This window comes from Protopterus annectens, chromosome 7.part0 (assembly GCF_019279795.1).
Source record: "Protopterus annectens isolate FY-2018-M chromosome 7.part0, PAN1.0, whole genome shotgun sequence".
NCBI lineage: Eukaryota > Metazoa > Chordata > Ceratodontiformes > Protopteridae > Protopterus > Protopterus annectens.
The window spans coordinates 1,469,840,063-1,469,855,882 of record NC_056739.1 but is presented as its reverse complement, the minus strand read 5'-3'; the positions used below and the strand labels follow the sequence as shown (position 1 = coordinate 1,469,855,882).

The window sequence follows — 15,820 nt, the reverse complement described above, 5'->3', positions numbered from 1 at the left end:
GAGTGGAAGTGGTCCACTGTTTGGTTGTCTGCTGTCCCTGGGATAGGAGTCGGGGTGGTCTGTCCCTGCGGGGCTTGCCTTGCCCCTGTCTGCCAGGTGCAGGAAAGGACCAGTGTTTTCAGGGAAAATTCCTGCTGAACCTAGGAGACTGTACCTGAAGGAAATCTTTTAGTGTTTGCGTAGATTTTGCTTGGTCTTCCATCTTTTTAAGCACCTCTTCTGCTTTTACCCCAAACAAGCAGTCCTTACCCAAGGGTGCATCAAGTAATTTAGATTTGACATAAGGGAGAGGTTGTTCCTTCAACCATGCATGTCTCCTAAAGACAGATCCTGACACTGGCTTCGGGAGTCATATCCACAGTGTAGAGTGCAGTAAATCTGCCAACTCTTTCAAACTGGCACAGTCAGGAAAGGTTGAAATTTTTTGTTTTAATAGTTCCAAAGTGTGTTGCTGATATTTTAACATGTGGAACTGACAGTTGAGTGCTCTGACAGCTAAGGTTGCAGAGGTATATACTTTTTTACCTCATCTGTGCAGAGCTCTTGGGTCCCTATCAGAAGGAATAAAAATCTTTGCAGAACTAGCCTTGGCTCCTTTTGGTCCCTGTGTAATGACCTCCAGGTCTGTAGCAGGATTTCTGTACAGGTATTTGAGAGAATCCAGTACTCGAATACCGGTCAGGTTTTCTGGGAGCAGGTGGGAGGGCATCAGAAGTTAAGCTGGATTCATGGAGGACATCATCAACCACCTCTAAGATTGAAGGCATGGCCATGGATTTGTGCTGGGGCAGGTCTAGAAACTCTTAATCTTTTCTTACACTGAGGGAAGTCCTGGGTTTCTCAGTGGAAATGTTCCTTGAAGGTGTGAAAGGTTTCCCCAAAGGAAAGATCTTCTGGTGGGGAGGCAGAAGGAATGGATTCCTCTGCATCTGAATCCTCATAAGCAGTCAGAGGTTGCTGTTACTCTTCAAAATCTGAATAATCAGACTCATCAGAATCTTGTTCTGTCAGTACTTCAGGAGAAAGGTCTCTCTTCCTTTTAGAAGGTGTGGCCTGACTACCCCTAATAAGGGTGATAAGATCCTCCACCATTTTAAGCATTTGAGCTTGGGGTGGTGCAGCAGGAGTAAAATGTGGCTAGAGGTAGTTTTCCTAGGAGTAGCCTTACCTCTAAGCCCAAGAGTATCCATTGGTTTGAGAGAAATGGCATTCTGAGTAGACATCGTTTTTTGTCTAGATTCGGTAGTGCAAAAACCTCCTTGGAAGCCGGTGCCTGCATTGCGGTTCTGGACCCAACCAAGGCAGAGACAACCAAAGGCTTGGAAAACGAAGAATATTTCTTCAGCAAACCGGACTCCGAAAGGGTCTCAGTAGTGGCCTGCGAAGGTACAGAACTGGGCATCAGGGGCTGCGAAGGCACCTCAATGAAGTCCAGAGAACTGACTATCTGCTTAGCGGTAGAGTCATTGGAAGGCTTAGCCTTGTGTGGTCTGTCTCTATCTTTATCCTTACGTTTTTTCTGAATGTCTCCAGATTGTTGGCTGATGACTGATTCATTTCGGAATGTGAAGACGGAAAATTAAAATACCTGGCTACAATAAGAGCTCTATGATGAATGGTTCTCGCGTTAAAGAGGGCACAGAACCTGCAACGGGGGGACGTCGTGGTCTGGGCCTAAACAAGTGACGCAGTATGAATGGAAGTCTCGGTGTGGTATTTGCTTTCCACAGGCAAGACAATAACTTTTTTGGATAAAGGTTAGTGCAAGAAAAAAGGATCCCCAACAGGGTACTTAGCTTTAGACGTTTTCAGCTGTAATTCAAACTCTGGTAGCGACCGAGTCGCACACTTGCGAACTGCTTCTGCTATGGACTCCAAGGCAAGAAAGGCTGGTGCAATGACATCAACTGCCTTCCTTTATAGCACTGATGACCTGACAGCAGCTGATGCAGAAAAACACTGACACTGGTATTCGGGTTGGCGGAGGGCTACCACAGCAGGGATAACCCACAGGTGATGACTGCAACAGTGAAACACAAAACATCTGTTGATCACAGGGGTCTGGCACAACCAAGTTGCCATGTGTATGGAAAATTTTGTCCAATGAAGGAATACCACAGTAAATATGGAAAACTCAGGATTTGGGCCAAATTTATCAGGAAAATTATTCCAAGTATCACCCAATTGGAGGACTCTAATTCTGTTTACAGACAAATATCACTGCTAAAGAACTTGTGTCATGCACGCAAATTACTACACAACACAGAAAGTCAGCTTCATGCTGAGGTACAAATGCTCTACCCTCCATTTGGGAGGCAGAAACTGGTAGCCAATATTGAACTTGATAATCACAATGAAGCACATTAGTAATCATTGTTTTTTTCATTACTTGCAAGCAGGAAAATATAAAACAGGACTGAGGGCTAATTCCTCTGCAAATCAACTCACTTGTACACTGAAAAAACTATAACTTTAAAATGATCCTATCCTACCCATTAAAAGAAACATCTTTCTGACCTCATGGTTATATTGGTACAGTAGATACTATAAGCAATCCATGTGCTGCAGGGTAAGTTGCTGCATTCAATCCTGTGTGCAAGCACAGTGCATCTCAAATACAATTCCACTGATGTATCTGTACAGAGGTGTCAAGCAAAAGCATGCAGTACACAATGGCATTTAAAAGACTTAAAAAAGTTGTAAGTTTGTTAATGTACAATGGCATCAGTTTAGACTATGGTCACCCAGGCTGCTCCCTTGTGACCAAAAAATAACCCCCTGCCATGAGTAAAAATAAAATTCTGCTACTTGCCATAAATTACTGCTTAATCACAAAACTACTTATTTGTATGCAGTGCAATGTACTGCAAAATCATGGGCAAAGAAAACAGTTTTCAGCAGCCTGTATGCTTACAGCCAGGGAGCATTTTACCCAGCACATATTTATAGGACATGGTAGTTATTTAGGGTGCTTCGGGAACTCGGAGCAAGTCTGGATTACTCTTCTGTCTGCAATGCACAAAGTTATAACTTGTTTTTCCACAAACTGAAGAACATAACTTTATAGGTATTTTCTTTCAGGCACAATTCAAGTGGCACTGGGAGCTCTAAGATAGGACATTCATCTTTACTGCTGGACCAGGCTGTGTACCACAGACTGCAAAGGAATGGCAACTTACCTTGTCAAACAACAATGGTAAGAGTAGCCAGAACATGAGATTCTGTGCCAGCCTCAGAACTGTGAACTCCAGTTCCGACTACTAGCGAGCATCACCCCGACTACTCTCAACACTGATGCTCTGCAGCAATTTAAACTTGCATAAACCTACACTACGAAGTTTGTACACCACAACAGAGTCCCAATCAAGATGCCATTAGCACCCTTGTGCATATGTTTTATACTCCTCTAGCTCTTCCTTGTTTCCCCGTTATGTTGGTTGAAGATGTAAACTGTTTTGATTATTAGAGGTAGAATATATTTTCATTATTGGAACAATCTATATTAAATCTGCCAATTAATCTGGTTATTAAACAAAGACACTATACTTGTTCTAAAGAATTTATAACTTACTGAGCAGTTTTTAAAAAATAAACTACCAAAAGGAGTTATTGCCTCATTAAGAAAAAAATCCAGAACACACCCGTGGAGACAATAATTCAACTGCAGCAAGGTAATGGTAACAAGCAGGTTTAATACATAATCGATAACTTGAATCCTTCACAACACAACATGATGACAAGCGCCAATTTGTGGACAATTCCAGTTTTTCAAGTCATCAAAAACAAAACAAACAAAAAAAAAAACAGTGCTTAAATGAGCTCAGTCACATTTGGATTTTGGTTGGTACTAAAAAAGCAATTAAAAATTGATTAAAAATTCAGTCTTGATAAAAAAATTTAAAAACAAATAAAACTTTAAAAACACAGTAACACATTCTAACACATATAACATATATATACACTATAATAAAAAATACAAAAAAAAGTAAAAAAATCATGTTAAATGTAAATTATATATTCCTCTATTAAATATTCCAACTCCTAACTAAAAAGAAACTTTACTAAATAAATAAATAAAACATAATAAACAATCATAAAACAAGCAACAACAACATAAAAATTGCAAAAAACTATGTAAAAGAAAAAAAAAACTATGTATGTAGTAAAAATGTAATAAGAACTGTTGGTAAAGCATAAACATAAAATAAAAACTAAAAAACATTATAAAAAATACAGACTATAATCTAGCTCGTCTGAGCCTGAGAACTGGTCCTATGCTTAACGTCTCGTTCAGTTATTGCCTCATTACTGACAAAAGACCAAATATCCAATGTCATCCCACACAGACTCTTCAGGCATCAAGACAACAGAAATAATCAGGCATTGGATTTTACTATACCACTGGGGGTCTTAAAATGTGTTTAGAGGAATAAGCAAGTCTTAAAGTAGTTCAGACAAACTGCTAAAATATTTAAGATAGCAAGCATGTAAATAATGATATATATTAAAGAAGCAGGTATACTTAAAATTTGGATCTGCTACTTTTCCCAGAATGTAGTTTCCCCTGAAATGCACTGGAAAGTACTTTTTTCTCTCTCTAACAAAAATAGTTAACTCCAGTTGTAGGCATTTCACCCTCGTTTTTTTTTTTTTTTTTTTTTTTTTTAGTAATTTAACCAATTCCAACACTGCACCACACAGAAGAAAAGGGGTTAAAACTTCTTTATAAGTGCACTTTTCAAATAAATTGCATTCAGAAACTGTAAACATTCCTGAATTTTCATAGAAAATCTTAAAATGATCAAACAAACGCCATAAATGTTATAAATATAAAATGCAAATGGATTATTTAAGTAACATGGGTCCAAACCCCTCTGTAGAATCCAGAGCACTGCTTACATTACTGCAGGCTCCTTTTCTGAGCATCATATGATAAATTGTTACCAAAAATTACACTGATAACTTACATTTTTTCGATGAGCTGTTTCTCATCCAAGGCATTTTGGAGGTCTCTTTTGTTTCCCAAAACTAGCACCTACAATAAAAAGCAGAAGAAACTTTCAAAATGTGAAAATATTCACTCCTCACTGGTAATGTAAATGCAAAAACACAAACAGGGAGCAACAATGAAGTACCTGCATCACACAGCATTTGTTCGCCTTACTTAGCAGGAAAGCAAATTATATGTTAGGTGTCCCTGTGTGTCAGAGTAGCATCTATGGATTCAGACAGCAACTTATTTCAGCCTTTACTAATCATGATCCACTAACCATAACCATCTTTTCTTTCAGAGATGACCTAGAAGCTTAAGTGCTTTATTCAGAGTCAGGACAGTACGCAGATGATAGCTGTGGAAAACTGAACACAGTACTCTGTTACTGTGCATTACCTAACTACGTCATACTGTTAGCAATTTTCGGTTCATCATAAAGAAAAGCAAACCAGGTTGTCCTTACACCTCTAAACATACCACACAACCCTTTCAGGGAAACAAGCGAAAAAGTAGAATGGCCGGTAGCCTAATGGCACTTTCTCTCCGATCACAAGTGTTACCTCTGTTACTGCTGTTCTGTTGTACTCCAAGTTTGTCTATTACAATCTCAGCAATGTTGCCAAAAATACATTCAGGTATATGTCAAGGAGATTATCTAGCAGACAAAAACTTGGCAGAAACCTACTAATGGAGACAGTGTTTGGATATTAACAGTCTTGCAAGGGGGTATATATTAATGAAAAGCACATACAAAGTATCCGAAGGTGGGGGACTGCAAAGACTTATGGTGGAAATAAGTTATGTCAATGCTCTCTATGGCAAACTGTGATGCAGTACACTTTTTTGTCAACACAAGTTACTCAGTGTGGTAGCTTACCTATTGAAAGTTTTACTTACTGAAGTCCAGAAAGAACACGCACATTTAATAATTTACAAACAAGAATAGTGTCTTACTTAATTGTGGAACTCTACCTCTGAAGCAAACTGTGGTAATGTGGAAGCATGCCATCTCACTGACAGCAAAGTCAACCATAACTTGTAGAAAACTTCCCTTTTCCCCCAAGTGTGAGCCTAGTGTTAAGTACATTTAGGTAAGGCAGTTGAGGATACACCTGGATTATACTTTAAAATGGGTACGTCTGACAAGTTTTTCATCCGTTTTACATGAAACGGCTGAGAAAGTACAGCTGGGTAAGTAAACTTACCATAAGAGTAGATGCTTGAATGATCACTGCTGCAGTCTAAGCTATATGGTTATATCCTGCCAAGGATAACAGCTGGCCAGCTTACAAAGCTTCACGGCACCTTCCACACACTCAAACTGCTAGTGCGAGCTCAGCTGTCAAAGCTCGGTTTAGTCGCCAAGCCCTACAGACCTTTCAAGTCCAACAGACAGGGAGGCTGAGCCCTGAGAAGACACAGCTAAGAGTAAAAAGAAATGAATGCCCACATCCTGGCACAAGAACACACCAAATAAATAAGGGGAATGGAGGAAGCAGCTGAAACAGTGACTATTTAAACACCTACTGTTATAAGTTTAAACAACTGTACTATGTTCATCATACTGATCACTGTTGCAATAGCCTAAGCTACATGGGTAGATTATCCTTGCTTACTACATTTGGGAGATTGTAGAAGGGTCCAGGAGCCCCTGCAGAATGGTCCTAGCAAAGCGTGATCTAGACCTAGAGAAGGAATCCAGCTTGTAGTGTTTTGTAAATGTATGCATAGTAGGACAAGTTGCTGTCTCTAGAATACTTCTAGAATCCAACCCAAAAAGCCATAGATGTAGCCAAGGTTGTAGCAAAGTGAGACTTGACCTTGCCTGGAATTGTTTTGTTGTGGTAGAAAATAAAAGGTAATAGCCTGCAACAACCATTTGGAGATATCTGCTTTGACACAGGTTGCACCTTAACTTTGCAAGAAATGGACAACTGATAGAAGATCTGAAAATTTTTGTTAGGGCAAGATAGTACCAGAGTTCTCTGTGGACATCCAATGCACAGAGTATCCTTTCTTCCTCATTTTTGGATTCAGGAAAGAAAGGAGGGAGATGGATGGTTTGGCTTGAAGTAAACGTGGATGCTACTAGTTCTCAAAGAAACTCTGTCCCTGTGAAAAATGAGATAGGGCTGACCCAGCATAAGAGCTTGCAACTCAGATACTCTTCTCACAGAGGTCAGAGCAGTAATTAACTCAGTTTTTCATGTTAAGAAGCTCATTTTTGCCTGATAAGCGGGTTTATATGGAGGAAGTGGTTAGCTTTTCTAATACAAAATTAAGATTCTGAGAAGGAGCCACTAGTTTTCTTGGACGCCTCTTATGCAAAACCCCTTTCAAAAACATTTTTTCATGAGAATGCATGGAAAGACTGAGATTAATAAGCAGGTCTGCTAAAAAGGCCAACAAATGAACCTTGAGTAAGGCAGGCCATTGGATAGTAATTCACAAATGTGAGACCAGATAAACACTAGCCCTGAATAGGTGCTGGTTATGCTGCTGGCACAAACTAGTTAACATTTTCACCTGAGCTGGTGTACACCATTTAATAGGTTTAACTTTATGAAGATAAATCTGAGGGCAAAAATCAGTGCTATCCTTCTGAGTTAGGTAGGACTCGGGTGGAAAAAGTACAGTTGTGTACCTACCATAAATGTAGATGTTCAAGTGTATTCATTGTTGCAGTCATTACACTTGGGTTATCCTGCTGGCAGGCTACCCGCAGTCGGCCTGAATTCCAAAGTCCTGGTCCGGCGTCGGTTGCTGTCGCCTCTTCCCTGACGTCCGTGCGCCAGGGGTATACAAGATGCAGCTGACGCCATTTTTTTCAGTTTTTCTTGCACCAGATGTCAGGTGGCCCCCAAGAAGGTAGGCAATACATATTGCTTATAAAAACATGCAGTAAAATAGAAACAATACCTTCATCTACAAGCAAATACACCACATAGGTTGTATAGGATAGAGAAGTATAGATAAGTCCCAGCAAAGAAAGGGGGATGGAGGGTGGGTAACCTGGACTGTAACAGTGAATACGCTCGAACATCTACATTTATGGTAGGTACACAACTGTACTATGTTCATCGTGTTTCACTGTTGCAGTCATTACACTTGGGTTGAATCCCAAAGCTGAGGTAGGGTGGCTGGGTCTAAATAGGATTAGGAGTGGCTATGAGGCCCTGCAGAGCTGCAGTGGCAAAGCCTGCTCTGGATTTAGAGTAAAGAGGTAAGTGATAATGCTTGGTAAAAGTGTGCACTGAACTCCAAGTTGCAGCCTCCAAAATTTCCTTAGTTGGTACTCCTCTGAGAAAGGCTGCTGAAGTGGCTGCTGCCCTGGTAGAATGTGGCCTAATATTCTTAGGCACTGGCTTGCCATACTGTGCATAGCAGAAACGAAAACAGTGTCCTATCCATTTTGAAATAGTCTGCTTTGAGATAGCCTTTCCTTGTGATCCTGCAGCATATGCTACAAACAGTTGCTCAGTTTTTCTGAAAGGTTTGTTTTGTCCAAGTAGAAGCGTAGCTACCTGTGTATGTCCAAAGAGTGCAGGAGTCTCTCCACTTTATTCTGAGGATTTGGATAAAATGTTGGCAAATGAATGGTTTGGTTAAGAGCCACACTGGATACTACCTTTGGCATAAATGTTTGGTTTGTCCTTAGAGAAACCCTGTCCGGATGAAAAATGATAAAAGGTTCCACTGCCATTAATGCCTGTAACTCTGAGACTCTTCTTGCTGAAGTTATTGCAAGGAGCAGAGCCATTTTCCATAAGAATTTTATATCAGCTGTATTGGCTGGCTCAAAAGGAGGCAGTGTGAGCTTTTCTAAGACAAAGTTGAGGTCTCATGTAGGTGTCGGTGCTCTCCTTGGGGTCTTGTATTTTATGCCCCTCTGAGGTACTGTCTTAGCAGTGGATGAGAGAAAATAGGAGGTTCCGTATTGTAATGAGCTGAAATGGCAGAGGCATGGATCCTAATTGATGACGAGGACAGGCCTTTGTCCAGCATCTCAGTTAGGTATTGTAAAATCTGAGGAATATTTGGAACAAGTGGTTCAAGTCCTTGTGCCTGGTTCCAAACACAGAATCTCTTCCATTTTTTCTGCAAAAGATTTCCTGGTGCTGGGTCTCCTGGCTTCCAAAATGACAGCCATAACAGCTTTAGAGAGAGGTGTGTTCCGAGTGGCTATATTATCTGCCATGCAGCCAGATTTAAGGTTCTGAGTTGGCTGTGCAGGATCTGATTGTTTTGTTGAGTCAGAAGATGAGGAATTTGAGGTAAAATCCAGGCTGGCCCTTGAGACAAGCTCTTTAGGATTGGGTACCAGTGCTGGCGTGGCCAGTCTGGGGCAATCAGAATCATTTTTGGCTTCTCTTGTCCGACTTTTAGGAGCAACTTGGGAAGGAGAGGCAGCGGTGGAAAGGCATAAACTGTTAGGGTTTTCCAGCTGAATGATAGAGCATCCACTTTCCATGCTTGTGAGTGATAAGTCCTTGTGCAGAATCTCTGTAGTTGGCAGTTGTGAGGGGAGGCAAAAAGATCTATGGCTGGGCATTCCCCATTTCCTTGCTATCATGCTGAAGACCTGTGGATTTAGTTTCCACTCATGAGGGTCCATGAGGTTTCTGCTTAGTCTACCAAAGTATTTTTCTTTCCTGGCAGGAATTGTGCCTGCAGATGTACTTGATAGGTCAGTGCTGTGTTCCACAAAGTCATGGCTTGCCTGCAGAGGGGGTAGGAATGTGTGCCCCCTTGCCTGCAGAGGGGGTAGGAATGTGTGCCCCCTTGCTTGTTTATGTACCACATAACTGTAGTATTGTCAGTCTTTAGTAATAGTTGTCCTGGATGTAGTAGATCCTTGAAGGCTGTCAGGGCATTCTGTACAGCTAGAATCTCTTTTTGATTGATGTGAAGATGCATTTGGTCCGTGGGCCACGTGCCTTGAATACATTTGCCTGCCATGTGTGCCCCCCAGACATAATCTGATGCATCTGTTAGTGTCTGCCTGGCTGTGGGTAAAGTGAAAGGCTGTCCCTTGTTGTGGAGACAGGCCAGTGCCCACCATCGAAACTCCTGTTACAGACAGGGAATAAGAGTTATGATTGTTTCCAGGCTGTGGCAATGTTGAGTCCAAACACTTTTTAGATACCATTGTAGCTGCCTCATATGCAGTCTTGCATATGGAATTAGCAGAATGCAGGATGCCATGAAGCCCAAAGCCTGCAGAATTTTTCTTGCAGGTAGCTGGGTCTTTGTTGCAATCATTTGAAAGTAATGAGTCGGTTGCCTTTGCTTGTCTGGCGTGAGATAAGCCATCTGGGCAGTTGTATTTAAGCTTGCACCCAGGAATATTATCTCTTGAGATGGCACTAGTTTTGATTTCTTTTCGTTTACTGTGTACCCTAGGCAAATTAGTAATCTTTTTACAAACTCCAGATGCTTTAGTAGAATGTCCTTGCTCTCTGCTTGAATAAGGCAGTCGTCAAAGTAGGGATATATTTGAATGCCTTTTTGTCTGCAAAATGCAATTACTGGTGCCAGGCATTTTGTGAAGACCCTGGGCGCAGTAGATAAGCCAAAGGGCAGTGCAGAGAATTGGTAATGCATTGAGCCAGCTATGAATCTGAGGTATCTGCTGCAAGATTGTCTGATTGGGACATACAGGTATGCCTCTTTTGAGGTCCAAAGTAACTAGCCAAGCCTTCTTGCCCAGCCTGGGTAGAAGTTGCTGCAGTGTCAACATTTTGAATTTTGGAACATCCAGGAAAGTATTTAGAATTGACAGGTCCAGTATTGGTCTCCAGGCTCTGTCCTTTCTGGGTACCAGGAAAAGTCTTGAGTAAAAATCCTTGTCCCTGTTCTGGCTGTGGCACTTTTTGAATAGCTCTCATGTCCATGAGAGCAGAAATTTGTTTTTGTGCCTCTGCCCATTGATTTTGTGGCAGGTCTGGCATACCTTTTGACCTTGGTAGGGTGTGAAAGTGGAACCTGTAACCCTGAGAAACAATATTCAGTACCCATTTGTCCTGGGTGATCATGTGCCAATTTTGTGAGAAAAGTGCTAGTTTTCCCCCTAAGGGAGCTGCCAAAAGGTAAGTGCTTGGCCTTTGTACAGGGAAGTCATTGGGACCATTTCCTATAAGGTTGTGATTTGTCTTCTCCTCCTTTGGGGGCTGAAGCACCCCATTGTTTAGGTCTATATGAGCCTTGGGGCAGAGGTCTGCCTCTTGGGCATCTGTATCTGCCTCTTTGTGGCCTGTCTGACACTGGAAAGAACCAATTTTTAGAAGGCCAGTTCCTGCTAAATCTAAGTGGCTGAACCTGTAAGAAATCCTTCACTGTCTGCATTGATTTTGCTTTATCCTCCATTTTCTTTAACACCTCTTCTGCCTTAACACCAAAGTATCATGCTGTAATGCTGCATCCAATAATTTTGCTTTAACATGATCAGGTAAACTTTGTTCTTTTAACCAAGCATGGCTTCGAATGACAGAACCTGTAACTGCGGCTCTGCAAGAAGCCTCTAATGAATCAAAACCGCATTGCAGAGTATGCTTTCCCACTTGTTCAGCTGCATGCAATAAATCCTGCATTTCCTTATTGTCAGGACATTCTGAGATTGTAAGCATTTTCTGTTTTAGCAAAGACATTAGATATTATTGATATTTAAGCATGTGAAACTGGCAGTTTAAAGCCCTTACAGCTAAAGTAGCAGAGGTGTAAACTTTTTTCCCCCATCTATCCAGAGCTCTAGAATCCCTATCAGAGGGAACAAGGTTTTTTGCAGTGGAAGCCTTGACCCCTTTGGGACCCTGAGAAATTGTTTCTGGGTCAGCAGCAGGGTTTTTATAAAGAAATTTATGAGAGTCTGGGACCCTGTAGTACCTATCTGGCTTGAATGGTGCAGGGGTTAAAGAATCTGGAGACTAACTGGATTCAGAAAAAACATCAATGATATCTAGTACAGGGGGATAGCAAGGGGCCTGTGCTGAGGCAGTAAAAGAAAGTCTCTGAGCCTTTTCTTGGATTCTGAATAATCCTGGCTCTCCCAATGGAAATGCTCCCTCATGGTGGGCAAGGTTTCCCCAAAAGAGTAATCCTCAGGAGGAGAGGCTGAAGGGATAGATTCTTCAGCATCAGAGTCCTCATACGGAGGAAGAGACTATCCCTGTTCTGAAGAGGAATCAGAGGAAATAGAAACCTGGTCAGAGGAGTCATAGTCAGTGTCTTGCCTAGGCCTTTTATCAGGAGGGGGATGGGAACCCCCTGATCAGAGTAATTAGGTCCTCGGCCATTTTAAGCATCTGTTTCTTTGGCATGGATGACTGTCCAGGAGAATGCTGTACTTGTTTCTTTGTCTTTAATAGTGTTTTAGACTTTGCCTTGGCTGCTGAAGTGGACTTGATAGTAAGCTGTGTAGGTCTGAAAACACCCTCAGAAGCCAATGCCTGCTCAGCGGCTCCAGACCCATCTGAGGGAATAGTTTCCATAGGCCTAATACCTTGCGTTTCCAGAGGCCTAGTTGTCTCCACTTGGGAGTCGGAGGCGGCCTGCGGCTCTGAGGTAGCGGGTGTCAGGGGCTGCAAAAGCACCTCACTGAGAACCGGCGACTGGCCTAGAAGAGGCTTTGTCGGTTTTGGACCTCGGATGCCTGTCCTTTTCTTTGTCTTTGCATTCTTTTATGAGTTCCAGTTGTCGGCATTATGTAGTTAAACCTTCGGCCAAAGTAATGTAAAGCAAAATCAAACCGAAGCTTAATAGTGCGTTGGTTGAATCTAGCACAAAACCGACAACTAGCAATGTTGTGGTCAGGGCCTAAGCAAGGAATACAGTAAGAGTGAAAATCCTTATGAGGTATTTGCTTCCCACAAGAAATACAATTGTTAACTTTTACTGATATCGGTCTGGAGCAAGAAAAAGTTTCCCCCAACGGGGTACTTAGCTTTATTGAAGACTTCTGCTCTGAAATTCAATTTCGAAAATCTCAGGAGTCGGCCGACCGGCACTTGCGAACTGCTTTTGTTTCGGGCACCGCGCGGCAAGAAATACTGAAGAAAATGGCATTGGCTGCATCTTGTATACCCCTGGCGCACTGACGTCAGGGAAGAGGCAACAGCAACAGACGCCGGACCAGAACTTTGGAATTCAGGCCGACTGCGGGTAGCCTGCCAGCAGGATAACCCAAGTGTAATGACTGCAAAAGTGAAACACGATGAACATCTGCATATACAATTTTTCAGTTGTACTACTGTGATATCAAGGTATTCTATTGCCTGCTAACAGACTGAATGTGATTTTTAGTTTGATTCTCCTTCACTCTTCAAAGTTTGCTTGTCTGAGTGACACTTTCTAACAGAATGGTACTACCACAGCACATCCTTTTCCTCCCTCAAATCCTAGCTATAAACACAAGACTTTCCTTAGTGTTCTTACTGTTCTCATTACATCATGAGCACATCTTTACAGTCTGAGCATGTTTGGGAATGGAAGCCTTTAAAGTGAGCAATGATTAAGATAAAGATTCATGTCAAAGGTTGACTGAATAGGTCTAAGGACCAGGTGTGGACAGCAGCTGGATTAGTACAGTCTTGCAGCAAGAGAGCTCTCATACTGTTACATCTTCAGACAAGATATGCAATGCTGTTTTAACACCATGCACTATAATTACAGACTTCCTCCTCCTTTATGGTAATTAGAGAGATGTTAAGACAATGGCAAGTACTATTCATACTAGTAATAAAACTTGCTGAGTACAAAAAACAGGTCAACAGGTGCAGTAATTCTTCTAGTCTATTTTCATATATACGCTGCAAACAAATGTTCGATGATGCAGTGGAAGTGCCTTGTTTGAAGCAGTAATGATTATACTTCTATAAATACAAGATGCTAAAATAAAACATTTATGCTAATCAAGCTCAGATTTTTTTTTTAACCAAATGTCCCAAATTATTAGGGAATTTTTCCTAATTTCTGTTCTCTTTAAAGTTGAGGGGTATACTCTAGGTAGATACAAGGATCTGGACTACACTATAAAAGGTAAGAAGGGTCCTTGCCCATTAATGGAAGTTGGGTAACCATGAGGTTAGATGAGATGAAGGGCATGCAGAGCTGGAAAAAGTTGCATACAGGGGTGTCAAGCAGGGCTCTGAAAGGCTTCAAACAGTGGCTTTCCCAAACAGATAAAGACAAAACGTAGACTAACCAAACCTGCAAAGGCCAGTAATGCCCTACGAGAATTACCTTGGTTTGGCACGGTCTTGCATTCCAGAAGAATATCTGAATAAGGGGAAATGAGCAAAATGAGGGGGATAAGAAAGTAGAAGTTGCATCATTTGCCACTAGCCAGGGATGTGAACAGACTGCAGAAGGGACTGCCACCCAATGCAAGATAGAATACCTTCATTATTCACAGGCTGAGGAACCACTGGTTGGGCATAAGCAAGCAGTGTCTGAGCATGATCACCAAGTACTTGCATCTCGTGGCATACAATTTATTAGGAAGTGTTGTGGGGATAAAGTCCACAGTCACACCCTCCATGCATCTCAGCATCAGAGACAGGTGTAGGTTGCCCCACACTGCAGCTGTTAATATACCTCTCAACCTCTTACAGTAAAAAAATCTGGACACAGCCCAAAATAATGGGGGGGACGACAAAGGCCCCAAATAGGGAGATATTTTAAATATTGCTCTTATAAACTTAGACAGTTGCTAAAACAAGATGTGTGTTACTATGCATATTCTTAAGGATACGAAGTCAAACTCAAATGCATGTCATTTAATGCCTTCAGTCTTCAGTGATTTCTCAGAAAACCTCAAACTTTATGAGGAACAGACAAAAAAAATAGGAGGCAAAAATATTGACAGTTGACAGGTATGACTGTGATGTGACTAATTCCCAAGGACAAGTCTCAAGTGGGCCTTCCTTGCTGATGGCAAACTGATTTTTGCTAGAAGCAGCCAGAAGCCAGTTATCCAGAGAAGAAAACCTTTCACTCATGCAGCCTTTATTCACCAAATGCACAAGTGGTGAATCTGGGGGCTTAGGTGAAATTAAATGGGAACATCCAGAATTGTTAATGGATGCCTCCAACCCCCTAATCTCAACACCTCCTGGATTCCCTTGTACTTTTTGAACATCCAGGATGCCCATCTTCACATATCTACAGGTCTCACAGCAAACAAGAAGGGCTAACTGCTCCATGAACTTGTGCAAGTAATCTTCTCGGATAAAGTGGTTTAGGTCGCCAAGGTCTTGAAAGGATTAAAGGTCCTTGGTTTCTTTAGTAACAAAGAAAACCAGAGTAAAAGCCTTATCCTTTCTGACCTGGTGGGACCACTATACAGCCACGTGCAACTGAGCAGTTTATCAATTGCACTTATTTGAAGTAAGCAAAAGATGAGATGTGCCACATTAAACTTAATATGGCACAATGCCAAGCTTATTCATCCTTCCCTATTCCTTACTCTTCCATTTCCCCGGACAGTTATCTTCACCATGAAATCCGCTACATTTAGTGGGAAGTTCTTATACCAATGACTACTTAATGAAATCTCACAATTAATCCTTCTCCCAGCTGTACCTACTGTCCACTTATTCATGTGCAATTCTCTGTGAAAAATGCCACCCCACCTACATATTACCAAATCTCTCAAAGCATTTAAAATTCTGTTTCCAGTTCTTCCTCTTTCAAATGACAGCACATTCTTCATAAGGAACTCTGGAGACTGCATATTATTTTCATACCCAACAATATCTGTATTCTTAAAATGACAAACAGAATTGCACATATCAGCCTCAAATTACTGGAAAGGCAAACATTCTCCTACTG

The 15,820-nt window shown here is 41.6% G+C and overlaps 1 protein-coding gene across 1 annotated transcript in view; it reads right to left on the bottom strand.

Moving 5' to 3' along the window:
- Nucleotides 1-4,891: 4,891 nt before the first annotated feature.
- The window catches only part of ARL8B (ADP ribosylation factor like GTPase 8B), a 361,003-nt gene continuing 350,074 nt past the window's right edge, over nt 4,892-15,820 (bottom strand). The window contains exon 5 of the mRNA XM_044078018.1: nt 4,892-5,035. Within this exon, the coding sequence (XP_043933953.1) occupies nt 4,964-5,035 (72 nt within the window). The 3' untranslated portion in view covers nt 4,892-4,963. The remainder of the gene's footprint in view (nt 5,036-15,820) is intronic.